The sequence below is a fragment of the Pleurodeles waltl genome, chromosome 8, assembly GCF_031143425.1.
Source record: "Pleurodeles waltl isolate 20211129_DDA chromosome 8, aPleWal1.hap1.20221129, whole genome shotgun sequence".
Classification (NCBI taxonomy): domain Eukaryota; kingdom Metazoa; phylum Chordata; class Amphibia; order Caudata; family Salamandridae; genus Pleurodeles; species Pleurodeles waltl.
In genome coordinates, this window is record NC_090447.1 from 881,127,307 (window position 1) to 881,148,550 (window position 21,244).

The window sequence follows — 21,244 nt, forward strand, 5'->3', positions numbered from 1 at the left end:
TTTGAGTTATTGAGGGTTTAGTTACTGGATATGATTCTAGAGGAAGGGGGATCAGGGCCTTGTGTGTTCAGCATGTTGACCTACTGACTTCAGTAATCTCGGATAAGACCAAAGGGACGCCGCTAGGTTTTGGTCTTTAAGAATCTTTTAGAGAAGTACATGGCTTAAAGCCCTCTGGAGCAGCTGAAAGGTGTCAGGTTGGTGGTATAAACCACTTAAATGACCGTAATAATAATAAAAATTTAATTTTCTGTGGAAATAAGTCTGTGCAATTTATATGTTTATTAGTCTTTCTTTGACCTTCATGTAGTCATTATTTATGATTAGATGTTTTTATTGGACAATTATTGATCGCTGTACCACATAATGGATGGAGCAGCTAATTATGGATGCTCACTTCTGTAAATAAAACTGTTAGGTAGACAGTCACGCTGGTGCCACTTCAGGATAACCTTGAAGCTGCCTTGTGGTAGCACATGTGTATGCCTCGCATCCTGTACTTTCAATAACTTTATGATGTAGAAGAAGCCGGAGGAGATAGAAGGACATGGGCTATAGTGGAAACGTGCATTTTAAGGCCTGACTGCAGAAAGCTTTAGTCATCGGGCAGACCTTATGGCACCACACAAAGCACCACACTCTAAAGAACACACACCACATTAAACACATACAGAAAAAGACTTTAGAATAGCCCTCTTCATTGGCTTGTTTAAGGGGACCCTTTCAATCATTGACTTGCAGGCTGTCTATCACCTTTTTAGATCAACCTATGGTATATTGTGGGTTATATGTTTTAAAAGTAGTCACTGACTTTAGTCATGACGTTCTCTGGGAGCCCTGCTCACTCAACCTGGAGTCGGTAGCCTACACAGTCACTTAGAAGGCAGCTCTGCAACTCAACTGGACAAAGTTGCCTCTTCCTGTGCTGCATCCTCCTTCCCAACTTGCCGCCATGCTGTTTACAACACCTGCATTGGGAAGGACAGGTGTTGTCTCTCTCGTGGCCATCTTAGAAGCCTCTCACAGACCACCAATCAAAGAAGTTAATTTCTGTCATCTCTCACGGTTGTACTGATTTGTTTCAATTATGTTATATTTTACATTTTGTGAACTATCGTTCACAGTGCTCTTTTTTTCATTGTCTCTGCCTCCCTACTTTCTACCATCTTCAATAAAGGGATTAAAGGACCATGAAACTAAAAGCTCAAAATATCAGTCAGTTTGAATGATATTGCAAGTGCATCTTTCATGCATTAAATCTGCGTTCCAGTGACAACGCTTATCTCTTAGGGTCGCCGTATCGCCTTCACATAGTCCTTTGTGACAAAGAATTAGGGCTTGGCAGAGTGGATTACTCTGCCCTCCACCTTTCTGTGTGTTTACATCAGAGGTCACATCATCTTCAGGGATTGGTGGAGGAAGCTGAAAGGGATGTGGCCATGCTGGAAGCTGACATTTATTGGACACGTCAGAAATCACGTTCAGTCTGTTTGGATGCAATTAGGTCATTCTGAGGATGAGTACTGAGGCTCCTGACAGACAACATGGATGCCAGGTCGCGTGTTACCCTAGAGGCCAGTGACTGAACCATCTCAGGCCTGCTCAAAGGAGTCTTTGCAGGGTCCACGCTTTGCTAGAAGAACTTATTTGTTTGGTGGAAGGGACTCCTCTATGGTCAAAATGATCACGCCAGTGGGCTGTGTCATGGCCTGTAGAGATAGGGTAGGGTGCTTTAGTGCCTTCAGTGTTTGGTATATTTATATGATTCATTGGGCCTCTGTGTGAAAACGAACCTTTTGTCCTTCACACTAGCATTCAGGTTGACCACCTTCACACCTTGTTCTGAATCAGTTTGATAACTTCCACGCACTTCATAGAATGTTCGATTTTCTTTGCTTTTAATAACACCTCACCTAGTGCAGGGTCATCTTTTTGCCATAATTCATCTCTGACCTTCTCCTTGTTACATCCTAACATGAGCTGGTCCCTTATTCTTTCTTTCACCGTTCCCAGAAACCTACATGACAATGCGAGTTTTCTTAACTCAGTGACGTTATCTTTGACAGTCTCACCGTTCCTTTGTAAACTCTTACCAAATTATTATCTCTCAAGAAATAGTGCTGACTTTTGGGAGATAGTGATTGTCTAATTTCCTTATGCGTAGTTCCTATTCATTCAAACGTAAAGCTGCTACCTCAGACAAGCGGTCGACGACTTCAAGCCACACAGGGCCCAATGTAATAATAAAGCAGTATCCTCTACGACCTTAGGGCTGATCCACTTACTGTAGCATAAGGATGAAACACTTTCTTCCATTTTCTCACTTAATACTGGGTTCTTGTGGAAATGGCAAGAAAAATGGATGCACAGTGACCAGTCTGCATGTTAAATATCTAGTTCAAACACTACGGGCCAGATGTAGCAAAGGTTTTTCCCCATTCAGTGTCTATGGGGAAAAAGTGTTCGTACATATGGCCCTAAGACCCATATTTATACTTTTTTAGCGCCGCATTTGCGCCGCTTTTTGACGCAGAGCGGCGCAAACTTACAAAATACAATTGTATTTTGTAAGTTTTCGCTGCTTTTGCAAATATGGGCCTAAATAAAAACTCCTAACACCAACACATGATTATTTGCCCGAGTTACCACCTGTAAAATGTTTAAAAAAAAAAAAAAAACTTACACATGCACCCCCCCTTACAAAATCATAAAATGCTACCTAAAGAGAATGGTTGTTAATCCGCGTCTATTTCACTGCTTACCAAAACGTCAAAGAGGTGTACCCATTACTGTGAGATACTACATGCAGGCAAAAACTGGCACTAATCCAATGTCATAAAAATGAAATGTGCCCTTCACAACGTAAGGAACACCAGCCAGTACACAGCTTCATGGTGTGCCTGTCACTGAAATAGATAAACTTACTTCCAACCTGTACTCAGGGATCCACTAATATCCGTGTCTGATGACACTTTCACTAGAATTAACATTAAGGTCTAGTTGCTGAAGATGCCGAATTAGAAACAACGCGTAAACTGGATGATAACCAACCACAAAACGAGCTATCTGCATGAAATACCACTTGTACTTTAGGTGATTCAGTAAAGCGTAGCATCCACAGGAGGTTTGATTTGATGCTCGGCCGAGCCGATAAACGCGCACCCAGTTTCTTCAACCTGTGTGCCTAACAGCAGGGAAGCCATCCACGTGGGATTCGAGACAGGTATGGGGCAAATGTTGAGCGCACAATCACGTCTTCCACAAGGGGTCTCTTGAGGCAACGCTATAGAACCCAACTCTCAAAAGGCAAATTATTTGAAGCTTTTTGGTCACATAATCAAACTGGACTTCTCAGGGCTAGGACACAGAGCCAATTGTCACCGAGGCTATTAAACACCGGAACAAATACATAGGCCCAGATTTAAGAGGGACTAGCGTCATTCTAACGTCACATTAGCATCATTTTTTTTTTACGCTGATGTGGCGTTAGATGGCCAAAAACACAGCACCATATTTACAAAGTGGCACAGTGCATGCATTGCGCCACTTTGTATCCCTTTGTGCTACATTATGCCTGCGCCAGGCATAATGTATGTAAAGGGGTCATTCCCCCATTGGGGGGGCAAAAAATGGCACAAAGAAATCTAAGAGATTTCATTGCGTCATGTTTATTTAGCAGTTTTAATGCCTGCTTGGAGCAGGTGTTAAAAGGAGGCTCCCATTGGTTACAATGGGCCTCTGGGTGCCGTACAGGATTAACGTCAACATTTTTTACGCTAATCCTGCAAAGCGCCGAACTAGCTTAAAAAATTCCGACGCTAGTTCCCTAACTCCTGCCATGGTGCACCGTATTCTACATACAGCGCACACATGGTGGCGTTAGTGGAGCACTAAGAGGTGGAAGAAAAGTGGCGCTGCACTAGGTGGAGCACTGCTTTCCATAAATATGCCCCATACTGTTTGAGGAAAAGTTCTGTTGAATCAAGTCTTAATATCACCTCTCGGTCACAATGTTGAGATGAAAACTCCTGTGAATTAGTTTCCATCATTACCAGTGTAGAGAAGTAGATCCTTACGAAATGAAGAGCATACTTCAAGGCTCCTTCAATGTAGTTTATTGCTACAGGACATTCATCCCAGCCATCCGCCACGGCAACAGTTCCCATTCAAAACAACACATACTCAACTGGTCAGCTTCTCCTATTACATTCGAAAGGCCTCACTGCATTTCAGTGGATGCCTTAGCTACTGTGGATGTCTCAGTTAACACAGGAAGCTGAATGTTTTGTTATTCCTTTTAGGGATCCAGATGAACAGGCGTCCGGAGGGACCGAACCTGATGACTGGTTCTTCACAGTTCGGGAAAATCCAGAACATCTTGAAAATGGAGCAGTTCAGCTGCAGGAGCTAGAGGTAAGGGGTCGCACTGTGAGACTGGTATGCACATACGAATGACGGGAACGTCCATAATTTTGAATGCCTTTTGTGTTGTTTGCCTGTATTATGTTTAGACTACCAAATTCATATGGGAGGTGCCCAGGGCTCTCCATGAAGGATAGGGTGTTTTGGGGCAGATCTGTCCAAGGACCCCGAGAGAGTATCACTCATGCCAGGATCTGTGTGCCTGCACTGTCTAGATACATTGAAACAGCCTTAAGTGCACTTTTCTTTGTGATCACATGAGATGGCCTTTCAAGGCAGTATTGGACTCTTAGAATGATGGTCAAGCTGGAACATCAGGAGGCAATGGGTTGCAGTGAAGGGGACCTAGAAGGTGAAGAAATCTGCACCTGGACATTGCACAAGGTTGTTAGGGTGTGACCTAGAGATTCTGGATGAGAAATTGTAGATTCTTGGTGGGGGTATAGTGAGTCAAAATGTCTTCTAGAAAGTTGGATGACATATTGTGGACCACGTTGAACATGGCACTCTGTCAGTAGTTTATGGAATGCCCTGTGTTTTTTACTGAGAGTCACTCAGCTTCACTTGAAAAAGATGTAGTGGCTGTGTATACCCAGGCTGAATTAGGTTTTGGTAGCAAAGTTGAGCACCTTCGTGCAATGGAAAGAAGGATTTTCAGGAGAGACCCAAAAGCAGATTGTTTCAGTAATCCAATTTATAAATATAAGTGACTTGACTAATGTTTTAGTGCTGTGGAATGAGAGAAGTAGGCGCCCCATTGGTATGATCAGTACTTGATACCGTATAGCAGTAGTAGTAGTAGTAGTAGCAGTAGTAGTAGTAGTAGTAGTAGTAGTAGCAGCAGTAGTAGTAGTAGTAGTAGTTTTAGTAATAGTATCACTAGTAAATGAATGAACACTGATCGAAGGGCTGAAGAGCACGCCAGCATTTCTAGCTTAGGAGAAGACAGTCGAGATTTCTGGGAGAAAGTAGATAGAACTAAGTGCAGGGTTGGGTGTAGATGAAAAGGTAGAGTAGGGCCTCAGATATGAAAGAGTTCCCATATATGAAACCATATAGCTACAGCTGTGCATCAGTCAGTGATATGCAATAGTAGATGGGAGATCTGGTTGGAAAGAAGATGATGTGTGTCCCATCCACAGTGAAGTGGTAGGAGGAGAAGCCAAAAAAGGAGGCGCAGTGAAGTGCAAGGGAAGTGATAGAGAGAAGAAATGAAAAAGCTCCGATTGAGCTTTGGGGCCAATGAATGGTAGAGAGATCAATGGTGATAGCTTGGAGTCCCACATCATAGAGAGAGGTAAGATGAGAAGAACCATTGTAGAGCACAGCCTATAATGCCTAGGTTGTGAACGGACAAAAGTTAAATGGGGTGATCTAGTTTAGTTTATTGCAGTTATAAAGGTCAAACAAATGCTAGGAGAACTCAGTTTCAAGGCTTGACGAGACAAATGAAAAGGTAAATGACTCAGGGCCATATTTATCGAAAATTCACTCAAGGCAGCAAGACACATTGCTGCACACATTGCATGAAAGCGAAAGGGCAGGAATGCTCTGTATTTACCATAAAACACAAAGGCGCCTGCACCAGCCATCAGAGATTATCCAGGGCTGGTGACGCCCGCAGGCCTGGCCTCAGACTTCTGGCACTCCTCTGTGCCTCCCAATCTGTGATGTGTTGAAGCATCACAGATAAGGTGCAGCACAGGCGTTGCATGGTTAAGCTACATGTCACTCAGCCAGTCACCCCACCCTTTCCCAACTCGTCACAGAGTTGGGAAAGGGTGGGGTGAATGAGCAGAGTCTAGAAATTCGAAAGTGTGACTGCGCAGGTTTGAGGTTTCAGTTTCAAGTGTCCAAAGCTGTGAATGTTTAATTTCAAAGCTGAAAGTAGCAGCAACAAACTGGACCTGCACAAACAGCAAGGTAAGTAAAAAATGCTTTTCAATAGTGTGTATGTATGTATGTATGAGAGTGTGTGTCTGTGAGAGAGTGCTTATATGTGAACATGTATGTGTGAGTAAAAGTGAGAGTGTCAGGGAAGGAGTGAGTCACAGTGAGGACAGTGAGTGATAAGAGTGTGTACAAGTGAGAATGAATGAAGGAGATAGAATGATGGAATGTAACTGAATATTACTGTGTGAGAGATTATGGGGAAGATTTAAGGAAATTGGCGCTGCACCAAGTGCAGCGCCACTTTTCCTGCGCCCCTTAGCACCCCCCTACCGCCACCATGTGTGCGCCGTATTTAAAATACGGCGCACCATGGCGCAGGGTAGGGGGCAATAGAGTTGTTTTTAATGACTCTATTGATGTACTCTGCAGGAGTAGCACCAAACTTGGTGCCACTCCTGCAGAGTACATAGGGGCCCATTCTAAAGAATGGAAGCCCCCTTTTGATGCCTGTTCTTGAGCAGGCATTAAAAGTGCCGTAATAAATGGCGCAAGGAAATCCCATAGATTTCCTTGCACCATTTTACCGACTCCCCTAACGGGGGAACGCCTCCTTTGCATACATTATGCCTGGCGCAGGCATAATATAGTGCAAAGGGTTACAGGGTGGCGCAATGCATACATTGCACCACCCTGTAAATACGGCAATGGGATTTTGGCCTCGTTGGGCCACATTAACGTCAAAATAAATGACGTTAATGCGGCACAAGGTGACGCTAGGGGCCTATAAATATGCCCCAGAGTGTGTCAAGTCTGCGTGAGTCTTAGAGAGTCAGAAAGAGAGTGACACTAATTGAGTCAGTCTGAGTGAGAATGATTGTGTTTGAGTGTGTTTGAGTCAGAATAAGTGTGCCTGAGTGAGGATGAGTCAGAGTGAATCAGAATGAGTATGAGCGAGTGAATCAGTGAAAATGAGTGATATTGAGTAAGAATGACTGAGACTGACTGTGACTGAGTAAGACTGAGGCACAGTGAGTCTGAATTAGTCGGAATGAGTAAGAGTGAGTGGGACTGAGCGAGGATTAGTGAGACTGATTGAACAGGAGTGAGTTACAGTAAGATTGACTCAGTGAGTAGGATTGAGAGAATCAGGGAGGACAAGTGAATTAAGAGGAGACTCATGGAAACTACGTGAGAATGAGTCAGACTTAGCGAGTCAGAGTGACACAAAGGTAAACTGGGTGAGTCTCAGTGAGACTGGGTGAGCCAGAGTGGTATTGTGTGAACCAGAATGAGTGAGACTGAGTGGGACTGAGTGGGACTGAGTGAGAATGAGTGGGACTGATTGAGTATAAGTGAGTCACAGTGACATTGAGTAAATCGGAATGAGTGGAACTGAGTGAATCAGGAAGAACATATCAGCGACTCGATGACACTAGGTGAGAATGAATGAGACTGGGCTGGAATGAGTAGTCAGAGTGGGACTGAGTGAGACTAAGGAAGACTAAGTAAGTCAGAGTGAGATTGAGTTAATCAGAAGACTTAGAATGAGGGTAGACTCAGTGAGTGAGAGTAACTTAGAATCTAAGAATGAGTGAGACTGCATGAGTCAGTGGAACTGAGTTAGAGTAAGTAAAAGTGACTGCAAGTGCTAATGAGAGTAAATGACTAAGATCAATTGAGAATAAGTGAGAGAATAAGACTGACTGCAAGTGAGTGTGAGTGACCCCCACCAAAACCTCCAATTAAGTGAGTCTGTCTCGCTCACTAGAATTCAAGCCAAGGATTACACTCTACCACTCCTAATGATCACCAGCCGCACTGTGCATTCCTGTCCTTTCCTAACCCTAGCATCATGTTGCAAGGGCGCCTGTGTTGCAGGCAGGATTGCTTTTAGGTATTCTTTCCTGCACAAAAACATCTCTCAGATGCATTCTACTTTCTTTCTAAGTGTGCTGCGGAGGAAAACAACATCACCCATAAAATAAAATAGAAATTAGTAGGACAGGTTATATGTAAACCAGATCCATGATGCACTAGGGGCCTGGTCCAAACACATGCTGTTTTACGCCTCTATTTTTAATTTAGCCAATTGCTTTCCAGTGGTCTTTGAGTAAGGCATTCCACATTTTGGTCCCAGATATTTCTGCATTTTGCCTCCTTGATTCATGAGATTCTTTGCTGGAGTAGAGAAGTTTGGTCAGTTGATACTACACATAAAGATCTGCAAGATATTTGAGCATCAGGCAACCCTGATCTAAGTTTTAAATCGTTTTTCTCATATATTCATAATGGTTGTATCCGTTCTTTGTAGTAAACAGAAGCCCAGATTGAGTGTAATCCAGCAAATTGCCTTTTTCATTGTATATTTGCAGCTGTTGGCACATCTCATCCTCAGTCATTTTGGCTAAAATGGAAGGGTGGCGATTGGGCAATAACATGCCAGTTTGTCAGCGTCAAGCTTAGGTTTTTTTCAAAATAGGAAAGTCTGCTACTGTCTTAATTTCAACGTCTTTGTCCATCAGGTCAATACATTTTTTAATCAAAGTGGCCGAACAAACATCATTGACATCACCGGAGGGTTTAAGATGTTTCACTCTCCTTATTACATCATGTGCGGACACAAACTTCACATTGGAATTATACACAGATAAGAGGGAGTAGTGATATAAACTGGATAGGAAGTGTTTAGGTCGAGAAATATCTTTGAGGGCAGAGGCAACGGTTTCATAGTTGTGGGGCAAAGGGATCAGATGATGATCATGATGAATTTGAAAAAGGTGATGCGCCCCAAAGGCAAAGTGGTGGAAAATCCAGTGTAAAGCTTAATGGTGTTGCGAACTGAAAGATGAATTAGAGACAGTAAATAGAGTAGCAAGGGACAACTATAACAGTGAGTCTCTTGGAAGTAAAGTATGAAGCAAATTCCTTCACTGAGAGTCAAGAGTGAATGATAGGAGTGAATGGAGGCCAAACAAAACAAGAGCCAGTCTGAGAGATCAGGCCAAGCAACACCTAGGTCTAGGAAAGAGGTATGAAAAGAATTAAAAGACAAGCAGGGTCATTTTGACCCCGTTGGACAGACCATCGCCCACAGGTTAGTGGAGGCTGTGTACTCCACTCCCCTGGTGTGGGATTGCCAGCCAAGTTTTAAGATCTCAACTAGGCAGGTGGGGATCTTTGTGCCTTATGCGGAGTGGCTTGTGCGGTTGTATCACTGAAGGCACTTGTCTTTGCCAAGCGGGGGGCATGTTTCTTTTGCATGCTCAACAAACGTGTTTGTTTTTCATGAAGGATCCAAAGTGGGACTTTGTGGTTTAATTTTTTTTTAAAATACGCTGCTGACATTCAGAGAGTTTTCACTTTGTGCATTGGGTCATTGTTTGATATTCTTGTCTGGGACCATTGTGCTTCAACTGTTACTTCAATCTGATGCCCCAGTGGTGGATTTGCTACCAGGGACCATTTTAAACAGTGTGACCTGGGGCACAAGAGGCGTGTGCACCTGCTTTGTGTGCCCACAAGGCACAATGGTATTACAGAAGGGGGCCGCAGATGCTTGTGCTTCCCCTTCTGTAACACTGAAAAAACAGACACCAGTGTAGCACCAGAGCTATCATGAGAGGTTGTTCCTTCATTTCATGGGGCATGGCCCCATGCAAATGAGAGGATTACTTTGCCTCTGCTCCTGCGCCGTTTATGGATGCAGGTGTAGAGGCAAACATGCCCTTAGAAGGCGCACTGAAAGTGCGCCGCAAACCGAAAGGTGGCACAGTTTCAGTGCACCTCCTAAAGGCATTCCTATGGAGGAGAGAAATGGGGTCTTAAGAACCCCCAGCATGCAGCTTCAGTCACCCACTGCACACCCCTGCAAGGGGATCTCTCTCCCCTATTCAAAGTGTATTCGTCATACCTCCTGTACTGTGAAACACAGAGCGTCTTTGAAGCAGGTGCTCCGTATATCACTTGAGGGCAGCGTGAGTTTGCGGCTGTTATGGGGGCAGCTCATTCTTTGTAATAGGGCAGTTGTAAACTGTCCCTGTTTGTGCCCAGTGCCCCTATTTAATGACAGCATAAGGTGAACACTAAAAGTGGTTAATATTTACGTGGTAGCTTGGAGATTATGGAAAATGTGTGTTTTTTTAACTTAAAGGGAGTATTATTTATATTTTCAGGAATGGTTAGTCCATAGATTGTTAATTTGAAGAATGAATGTACTTTATTTAACATCAGTTTTAATATGTATGTTAAACCTTTTTCGTTGTTCCATAGAGGTGCAATTACTAATAACTTTGTTTTCCTAATCTGTGATCTGGTTACCTTATTTCATGGACCGCTTCGTATCAGCTTTCTTTAGCCTTGAAAACTGTCTCAAATTGAAGTAGTGTGTTTTTTTATTGAACTTGCATTTAAATCTAACATTATGGAAATTTTCAATGAACATTTTTGACTCCTGAACGTTTCTTTTCAAGGTGGAGGACATTCCAAAGAGGCCTTTATCTGAGTGCTTATCTACAATTATTTCCCCTCTGCTTACAGAGGTAAGTTGATTTGTGTAAGGCAGCCTTGTGGTTCGTTATACGACACGTGTACACATGTGGCTGCTGGACAGAGCAGCCATATTATTATCTGCCTTACTCTTACCTTCTTTAGGGTTAAGTCAAGCAATAGAACTAATTGGGGGTCTCATTTCTAAGTGCAGGTGCCAGCTCCATGATTAATCAAATGTGCATGCTGATCCAGAAATGGAAAAAGGACAAGGGACAAAGCAGCTTGAATGTGCATAACAGCTTCTCTGATTTTTTTGGTTGAAACCTACCAGACAATCCAGTTTACTGACTACTTTCTGTGGGCGTCCTGAAAGCTTCCCTGGGAATGTATTTTATCTATTACTTAACATTGGCGTTGTTGTTTGTAACTCACAGTTGGTTGTTTTCTGTTTGCTGGCTTCATTTGTTTTAGGCTGTCCAGCTTGAGTTCATCCCTCTTGTAGAGCATTGCCTGTGTACTGGATCCTTCCGAGTACTCACTTCTGCAAACAGGCCTTTAAATCTTGTTTTTGTCTTATCACATTTGCTGTGCATGCAAGACAGAGGTCAAATGTCAGGCTCTGTCTTCTGAAGGAACTTGGGGCCTCATTTACAAGCCCCTTGCGCTACTTCTGTGTCATTCTTTTGAAGCAGCAGTGGCACAATCAGTGCTCTACACTGCTCCATGTTTACAAACTGAAGCATTGGGCCCAGTGTGTCAGATTGTAAAGCCCTGCATCACATTACACCTGCGCCAGGTATAATGTATGCAGGGTAGGCGTTCTCACGGAAAAAGCCACATAGTACTGATGCTGTGAAATGTACAACTTTTCACTGCGTTACTCTACGACTTCACTGCATCAAAATTTTACCGCCTGCGCAGGCCAGGCATAAAATTGAAGCAGGGCTTTTTCCAATGGGACTCTTCTCGCATTGCTGGAGTTGCGTCATTTTGATGACGCAGCTCCAGCAATGCATCACTTTAACGCCAACAGATGCATCAGAATTTCTGGTGCAGCTGTGAAAACCTGCACCAGGGAGCCCTGTATTAAAAATGCAGTACATCCATGGCGTTGTTAGGGGATGTGTGACAGGTGCAAGAAATCTGATGCATTGATGACAATGCGTCAGTTTCTTGAAAATGAGGCCCTTGGTGTTTACTTTTCTTCCTCTGACTTCAAAGTGAGTGAATTTATGTGACAATCCTGCTGGGTACTGTGTGAGAGGAGATGCTGTAGGATGTTATTTTTTAAAACACACAATAAAAATTAACTGTACTGATATTTCAAAACATATCAGAATTAGGAAAGTACAAATTACGCACTTTTTTTGTAATTTTGAAGTGTGGTGGAAATAAATTTTGAAAGAATACGATATAAACACTTCAAAACACTAGATGGTGACATTTCCACACATTGACTTTTGTACGAACTGGTGGGAATAGCAAGTGGATTTTGTAGTATAACACACCAAAATCTGCATGGTAAGGTAAATACGGTATGATTCTCTCCTGTTAAATTTCCGCAGGTTCGACCTGCCAAAACGTAATAGCAGTTTAGGTATTTAACTCATCTGATAATGATCAAGGGCCAGATGTAGGAAACAGTTTGCACATCGCAAACAGCGATTTTCGCTGTTCGCGACGTGCAAACTGCACTATGCAATGCACAAAACCCGTTTTGTGATTCGGTAACCTGGTTACTGAATCGCAAAACGGGTTTGCGAGTTGCAATTAGGAAGGGGAGTCCCCTTCCTAATTGAGAGTCACAGTGCAATGCCAGATTGCTTTGTGACCGCGAATGCGGTCGCAAACCAAATGGGTGCTAACCCATTCGCAAAAGGGAAGGGGTCCCTATGGGACCCCTTCCGCTCTGTGAATGGCATTAAAAACATTTTTTCAGAGCAGGCAGTGGTCCTATGGACCACTGCCTGCTCTGAAAAAATGAATCAAAAACGTTTAATTTTTTTAGTTTTGTAATGCATCTCGTTTTCCTTTAAGGAAAACGGGCTGCATTACAAAAACAAATCTGCTTTATTTAAAAGCAGTTACAGACATGGTGGCCTGCTGTTTCCAGCAGGCCACCATCCCTGTGAGTGCCGGGAGTCTCAAGGGGGTCGCAAACTGCGACCCACCTCATGAATATTCATGAGGTGGGCATTTGCATCCCCCTTGCGAGTCACAAACAGTGTCAGGGACACTGTTGTGCTTAGGGTTTTGCAAGTCACAAAACCCAGCTTACCTACATCTGGCCCCAAATGCGGTAAATACCTACATTTCGTATTTGCGACCCGGACATAAACCGGGATTTACGCACAGGTTGGAAGCCAAAATAAGGAAAAGCATTACCACGTTTTTTACCTTGTTGTCAACTCAAACTGTAGGATTATTGAAGGAAGAGAAGCTGCTGTGTACAAAAACACTATCACTAGCCGCACGCCTACTGTTCTCATACAATATGAGTCATTAGTCAGTGTATATTATCACGTACAACAATTCTATAGATTTCCACTATCCAAGCAATCCTTCGCAGAAGTATTTCCGTGCTACGGGCGACAGTTGTCTTAAAGCACAGAATACTACATTTTCGGAGACTTCAAAACCTGATTTGACAAGCCACATTGGCCAAAATCGTATTCCCCCTTCAGAAGCAAAAACCTGCACAGCCTGGACGCCATGTTTACCACAATCAAACAACATTAAGAAACAGAAGCCTAAAAAGAATAAAGCGTGATGTTCACTATGCTATTTCCTACAGCCAAGCCTTTCTCAAATCCAAAGTCCAAAACACATGCAAGACAATAAAATAACATAGGTCTTAGAACGTAGGTCTTGAGCCTTTTCAGTGGAACCCATCTCTTCAGTGGAACTATTTGGCTGGTGGGCTGACCTCAGCAATCAAAGTTGTGATGAGAGCTCGTCTTTGGCTGGTTCACATGTGAGCTCAAGCAGTTTCAGTGAAGAGTAGATCCTTGGACAGATGATGGAAGAAAGTAAGGATAAAGACAAGCTGTGCCTCTGGAATTATTCAAGCGCATGCTAGGCAGTCATAAAATCGACGTTAAAGTGCCTCTTGAAACCCATCACTAAAGCTCCTGCCCTTCCAGGAAGCTCATCAAGATAGTTGCAGAATTCCACAACCCAAAGACCCCCACAGCACACATCACCCACCTGCAACTTCTCTGTAAAATTTTAGCAGCACACTTTGGTCTAGACCGACTATGCGTTTGAATGGGTACTTGAGCAACTCAAAGTGGTGCAAATTACACATCTGTCAATTTTCTTAAGCAAAAATTATTTTATACCAAAAAGACGAAGCCAGCGCAATACCAGTTTCCTTTGTGCCACTCAGTTCCAAACCTCTGATAAAGAATATAAGAGGTGTGTAATGGGTAGGAACAGTCAAAACACAACTAGGTTTTCACCCAAAGCCATATCTACTAAAGTAACACACCCCGGCTTTACATGAAACCCTAGTGCCACATGCATCCAGACAGTGGACATGCAGAATACTGTGTGATATTCCCTCACGTAACATTTATTTCTGTGCAGCTACACAGTTCACGTGGCAAGAGTACAAATGTCACACAAGACCCAGGTGTCTCACCTTTGCGCTGTAGCTCTATGCTTAGCATTGCACTAATTCACCATTATGTGTATGAATGGAGTAAATTACATAATTGGAATGCAATTATTTTAAAATGTGGTGCTATGCATTTTTTTTTACTATTCCCACAACACAGCACTGCAGATTTACAACCACCCCTATGCTGCCCTACGTTTAGTAAATGTTTGCCTTTATTACTGAAGCTACTGTCCTAGAGTCCTACCTCTGCCCAAGGGCACACAGTGAACCTCCTCTTGATGTTGACCATTTTCCTCAACATTCACAGACTCCCTGTAAGTCTTTAGCCTTTTTAACAGCAGAAGAGTTAACCAGACTTGTGAAATCCTGTGGCAAGTCTGGGTTGCTTACCAACCCATGCCCCTGGGCATCTTCAAGGAAGTCCACGCCTCCCACTCATCAACATCAGCAGCTACCCCAGCCAGTATCATCTATAACTCATCTATTTTATGTTGTTCCCCTTGAAAAAACAAGGATTAGATGCTTATCACATGAAACATTTTAAACCTGTTACCAAAGGTTACCTTTTGAGCAAGCTTCCTTTAAATAACTTTGTAGTTACTTTAAAACCATTAACATAATGTCCAAACCATTGCTAAGTCATGATTGATTGTCATTTGGGATGTCCGTAAATCAGCTGTTGTCCAGAGTGGGGTGGCAGCTCTCTTCCTACTTGACCTCTCAGTAGCATTTGATGCAGTTCTCCATCTCACCCTACTTCATAGACTGATACAACTTGGAATCCAAGCACTATGCTGGAAAAGATTGCTTATTTCCTAGCAGATAAGCTGCATGTAATCACTGTCCTGTCTCTACAGCTATCACCATTCATCATAGAAGCATGCATACCTCCACGCTCAACAGTTGCTTCCCTGCCTACCAGTGCTTCTTTGAGCTCCTCCTAACTACCATCAAAACGGTCAAACTCTCTTGTTACAACTAAACTGATGTTGCCAAAATCCTCCTGAGCTTGTAAAAGCCTATGGATGTGTTTGTGGACCATGCCTTCTAACAGTTGAGAAATGAATCACGTACAACCACCTGAAACCACAGCATATAAAAAACAGAAATATTAACATGTAGAAAATGGCCTACTACCCATCTGTGTGCCCATGGCTCAAGGAACATGGGAGCATATTTATGAGCCCCTTGTGCCGCTGGAGCGTCAATGTTTGTGACACTCCAGGGGCACAAACTACAAAATCATATTTTATGAGACCATGCAAGCCACTTTGCATGGCTTTGAATAGCCTCATACATATGGAATAAGGCAAGGCAGTGCAAATCGCTGTGTCACCTTACTCTGCACTCGGGAGGCATTCCATTGGTGTTGTGGTGGGTGTTCCCAAACAACACCCATGGATTTTGGTGCTTTCCTAGATTTACAAAACCATGTAAACCTGGGGATGCACCACAACCTTACGCCTCCCAAGGTGAGACGTAATGAGGAGAGTTAACTTTATTTCGTCTCTTGTTTTCCTCTTTCCATGTGGAAAGAGGAAAATGCCTCTCAGGATTGCTTCTTGTGCAGGAAGGTGCTCCTTCCTGCACAAAAACAATCTTTCTGACACCACAGGCTCCCTTGCCCCATGGAGCAAGGGTACCTGCGTTGGCTCTAGGGTGCCGAAACAGCATCAGTGCAGGGGGAAAGGACAGGAATGCACTGCATTGTATTGTATTAATATGGTGCATTCCTACCTTTTCACTTTGGCATAGTAAAATAAACTTTGCCCTATGCCAAATCCTTATAAATGAGGTCCTTGGAGTAAATCCTGTTTCCATACACTCAGCGCTCTGAGACACAGTTACTATTTTCTGTGGTTACTTCAACTGGACGAGGTCACTATTGCCCTCATACTCTCCCCACTATGCTCTTCTAATGATACAGATCTGGGGGATCATCACATGACACTGGCTCTTCAAACTCCTCTGTGTTTGTCGTTTGCCAGGTACATGTTCAATGCCGTCCCCATCGAAAAACAGATTGATAAGAACAGGACATGTTCCTGCAGTACACAGATGCTGCTGTTTGGAATGAAGGCAGGACATACTTCAGCAATCCACATGTGCACTGGTTGTGGAAGAGGGATGGGTAAGCTCTTGCAGATCACAGATACTAAACCTGGGAGCAAATTTGATGCATTCTTCTGAAGTGCACTGCTGCTGCTTTTAGGAGTTATGGCCTGCTCTTCCACAGTGGAAGATTGTGCCCTGGCCTACACCCAGCCTAGGCTGAATATGGGAGTGATGACAATGTGATACATGGAAGAGGCTATACCCCTATAGGGGCCATAGGTGCTGAGGTTAGGAGTGAGAGAACTGAGGCCAGACAGGCTTCTGTAGTTAACCGGTGATGACGTCTGAATTGAGCGTTGGGGAATCCCCCTGCAGTACATAAGTGCTCTGCAATTATTCACTGCAAAATGGAGTGATGGTGAGGTGAGGTGAGGTTACAACTGCTGTGGAGCATGTGGTGAATGCAAGAGCACATCCTACTCTAAACTGTTTTATTTGTGAAGCACAGAAACAATCTCGATCCTCATTCCCAGTGTTGAGGCCCGGAAAGAGGACATAATACAGTCCTGGTGCATGCAGCTGCAGTTCACACATATTGCTAAAAGGTATCAACAGCATGTGTTGAATATCTAATTTCTGATGAATAACCAGGAAACCAGATAAAAGGCAGGGGGTTTTAGTCTTCTGGACAGATTGGCTTTGCTGCTGGCAAGAATCTGACAACCTTATAAAAAGTCACCCTTGTGTTGTGTAAAATAAACATCCCTGCTGCCTAATAATTTTATTTCATTTTCTTTAATTAGTCTGCTAGTCAGTCATAAATCTTTATTCGATTTCATTGAATCAAAAGCACAGAAAATCTTCAACATAAAAGGAACAATCAGGATACATATTACAAATGTTAAATTCATAAAAAGCTACAAAATTACATAATCATAAAAATTTGCATTCTACTTAATCAATATCATCTGTCAAACTCAGGATAGTTGTGACCCTATGTCTTCCTAATGAAAGGGCCCCTCTTAGAAAAGTTAATAATGGCCAGTCAGGTTTCCTTGGACCAAAGTGAGTGCAAAAGGGTAAGGCGTTCTTGAAAAGTGCCAGGCCTAGCCTGTCTTAATAATGGGTGGTAAAAAGTTGACCTTAAAGTGTGGTACAAAGGGCAGAAAAATATAAAATGGGTAGTTGATTGTGTTGAAACATTATTGCATGGGCTAGGGGGAAGATTATCCAACCATCCACCTTGAGTTGGGAAAGCCACTAAAAAGTGAACTGTGCCCAGGTGAAATCTCTTCAGGTAAAATCTATACTGGGGAATTAAAACACATGAGAGCTAAAACTGACATTCTAATCTAAAACAGAAGCAGCAAGATTGAAATCATTCATAAGGGAAAATTCTGTGAGCTCTCCTTGCCGGGCAGCCAAAGATCTTTCAGTGTAAGCCACCTTTAAGAGAAATTTGGCAGAAGGAAGGATGTGGGTTGGATTGTTGAAAAACTTAATGTAGCCCAAAGCGTCAAAGGTGCGCTTATCGTATCCAAGGGATGTTTTCTTAATGATCCAGTGACAGATAGTCAAGAATAATGTGCCTAGAGAGTTCTAATTCTGGAGTAGACCATATTTTAGACTACAAGAATAAAGGCGCAATACCAACAGCATCTTCTAAATAGCTAAGGCTTACTTCTGAGTGACAGAAGGCGGCAGAGGCCCTTAGCAGGAACCATCAACAATCTTCTGAGGAAGGTGTTCTCAACAATCTGTAATTTTGAAAAATCGCTGTAACATCAAACTCCACTCCCATAAGTACCTACCAACAAACATTTTGCTTTGTACATTACTACCAATTCTTTAACAGTTTTCCTCCCAAGTCTGGCTGCAAAGCTAAAAAGCAGTGTTTAAATTCTGTTAAGATGCTGCGCTCTTGATATAGCCAAGGCCCCCAAATTCATCTGATTGCTAAATAGAATCCCCAAAGAGCAAAAACTATGAACTTTGGCCAACGAGTTACATTGTAGGTAGAAAGTCTTTGGCCCTCATTAAGACATTGGCGGTAACTACCGCCTACCGCCACGGCGGTAACTACCGCCTACCGCTACGGCGGTAACTACCACCTACCGCTACGGCGACGGCCGCCAGCATACCATTGCCGTGGCTACCAGCCTCCGGCCTGCATTATGACCCTTGATGGAATTCCGCCAGAAGGCTGGCGGAATACTGCCGACGGGCGGTGGTAAGGTGGTGCTTCTGTCAACAGCAGCGCCACGCCAGCAAAACACCACCTACCATATCTTGAGCAATGATACGGCCTGGCGGTGTTTTGCTGGTGGACGCTGCTACTGACAGCAGTGCCGCATCCCGTCTCCAGCCAGACGACCCCCCTGCAAGCAGGTAAGTCAGGTTCTCCGACAGGAGAGGGGGGTGGGGGCGTTGAGTGCGGGGGTGTTGTGTGTGTGTGGGGTGTCTGTTTATGAATGCGTGCATGCAGGTGTGAGTCTTGTTGAATGAGTGCGTGAATGCCTGAATGTGAGTACTTGTGTATGTTGTGTGTTGTGAATAGGTGTGTGCCACAATGTATGTTAGTGTGTGTTGGGGTGTGTGGGTATGTATGTGTGCATGCGTGGGTGGATGTGGGTATGCGTGTGTGTGTATGTGTGTGCGCGTGTGGAAATGTGCGGGGGAATGAGAGGGAGGGAGAGGACTCTGGGGAGGGGGCGGGGGAGACCCCTATCAGTGCCAGGAAAGGAATTCCCTGGGTCTGATAGTGTCTACTGCCATGGTTTTCATGGCGGTATGCTTGCCACGAAAACCATGGCCAGAGGCAGGGTCATAATCACGAGGGTGGGATTGTGACAGACGCCAGGCTGGAGACTGAAGTCTCCAGCCCAGCGGCTGTTACCACCCTGGCGGACGGAGTGGTACATTGGCGGTTTCGCTTGGCTTGCCTGTTGGCAGTACCTTTCCCCAAATTACCGCCATCCACCAGGGTCATAATGAGGGCCTTAGTCTTAGTTGCTTTCGGGCCACAGACCATGATGTATAATTTTTTTGTATTCACCTTTAGGTCCAATGAAGACATAAATTCCACAAAAGCATCCAGTACCTTTTGTAGGCTTTTTGCAGTTCTTGCTAGAAGAACTGCGTCATCTGTGTAAAGCAGCAATGCAATACAATTCCTACCAACTTTTGGGTAATCTAAGTTCTTCTGTAAAAAGTCTTTAATCCATTTATGTAAACAAGGAACAAAAATGAGGACAAAATGCACCCCTGGTGAACCCTCTCAGTAGTAACAATAGGGTCAGTAGAATCACCTACCAGGTCATATCTTATTCTCACCATGGTGTTCCAATAAAGGCTTTGGAAAGTGTTACAAGTCACTCTTCCACCCCCATACCCACCATCATGCTCCATAGTTTTTGGCTATGGACAGTATCAAAAGCACTTGGCAGGTCCATGAAGGCCAGATGTATTGAGCTTTTTATGGACTTGGTATATTTACTAAGGATTAGAGCTACATTAAGACACTGTTCAACTGTTCCATGGCCCTGTCCGAATCCATGTTTGGTTTTCGCTAGAATATTATTATGTCTTGCCCACGCCTCCAATCAGGGATAGTAGTGGTGTCAATCAGGGAAAGTCAGTCTATACCACACCGGACTGTTTAGATCCCCTTTTTAAAAATAGAAACCACGATGGATTCCTTCCAAGTGACTGGAAGTGGGCCAAGAACGGCTGCTCTGAAAATATTCGCAAGAATTGGAGCCCAAAGGTCAGGATTTTGTTTGGAGACACCTAAAGGAACTCCATCCGGTCCCAGAGCTTTCCAATAAGCGCCTTGGGTGATGGCTGTCTCTACCTCCCTGATGGTAATAGACTTACTAAATAGTCTGGCATGGTTGAGATCGCTATATGCCAAACAATCCCTTTCCTTGTCTACGTTCTTTTTACCTAGAGTGTTAAAAATGCGGGTAAAATGAGCAGCCCGCTTGCTCCCAGAGATAAAACAATCTGTTTTAGTGTCGGGCCTTTGGTAAATAGGGGGCAGCTAACAACCTCTCAAAATTTCCTTGAGTCTCTAAAATGAGTGGCTGCCTCTAAATCGGACAAGGCTTTATTTCTCAGTTCTTTCTTTCTAGCTTCAAGAATAGCCTTGTAGTTCTTCAGGGCAGCTCTAATAAGATCATTATCTCTGTCAGTGGCATGGAGGACAGCCTTCAGATGTTTATGAACTTGCGTGCAAGCATTATCGAACCACCAATGGGGCTTTGCAAATAAGGGCAGGCATTTAACAACCAACTCAGTAGATATAGTTTGACACATAAGCTCAAAGTCCTTAATTAAAACATCAAATGTAGACTCAGTTGACAAACAGCTGTTAATCAAACATAAAATATCCCTAACAACTTTGGCCTCAAAGGCCGTCGCATCAAACTGCTCCCATTTTAGTCTAGGTTCCTGAGTGGTACTATACAAAATGGGGACTGGGTGCATTGCCCGAGCAGAGCTCCAGTTTTTAATAACTATACAAATAACTAGTGGGTAATGGTCACTAGCGCAATGTGGAATAACGTGAAAATCCTTGACCCAGATAGCAACATAAAAGTGATTGTACTCGGCTTGTTTCCCCCTAAAAAGGTGGGGAAAACAGGAAGGTTTTTGCAACCACATTCAGACAGAAAAATTAAATCATTAATAATGACAATATTATTTACAGCTTCCCCATATTGAGAATTTAAAAAATGTGTAATTGACTGACCCCTCTCGTTT

At 43.5% G+C, this 21,244-nt stretch overlaps 1 protein-coding gene across 1 annotated transcript in view; it reads left to right on the forward strand.

The window, feature by feature from the left end:
• STK24 (serine/threonine kinase 24) overlaps positions 1-21,244 on the forward strand; it is a 665,456-nt gene that overhangs the window by 596,429 nt on the left and 47,783 nt on the right. The window contains exons 8-9 of the mRNA XM_069205177.1: positions 4,302-4,413; positions 10,785-10,853. Coding sequence (XP_069061278.1) covers positions 4,302-4,413; positions 10,785-10,853 — 181 coding nt within the window. The remainder of the gene's footprint in view (positions 1-4,301; positions 4,414-10,784; positions 10,854-21,244) is intronic.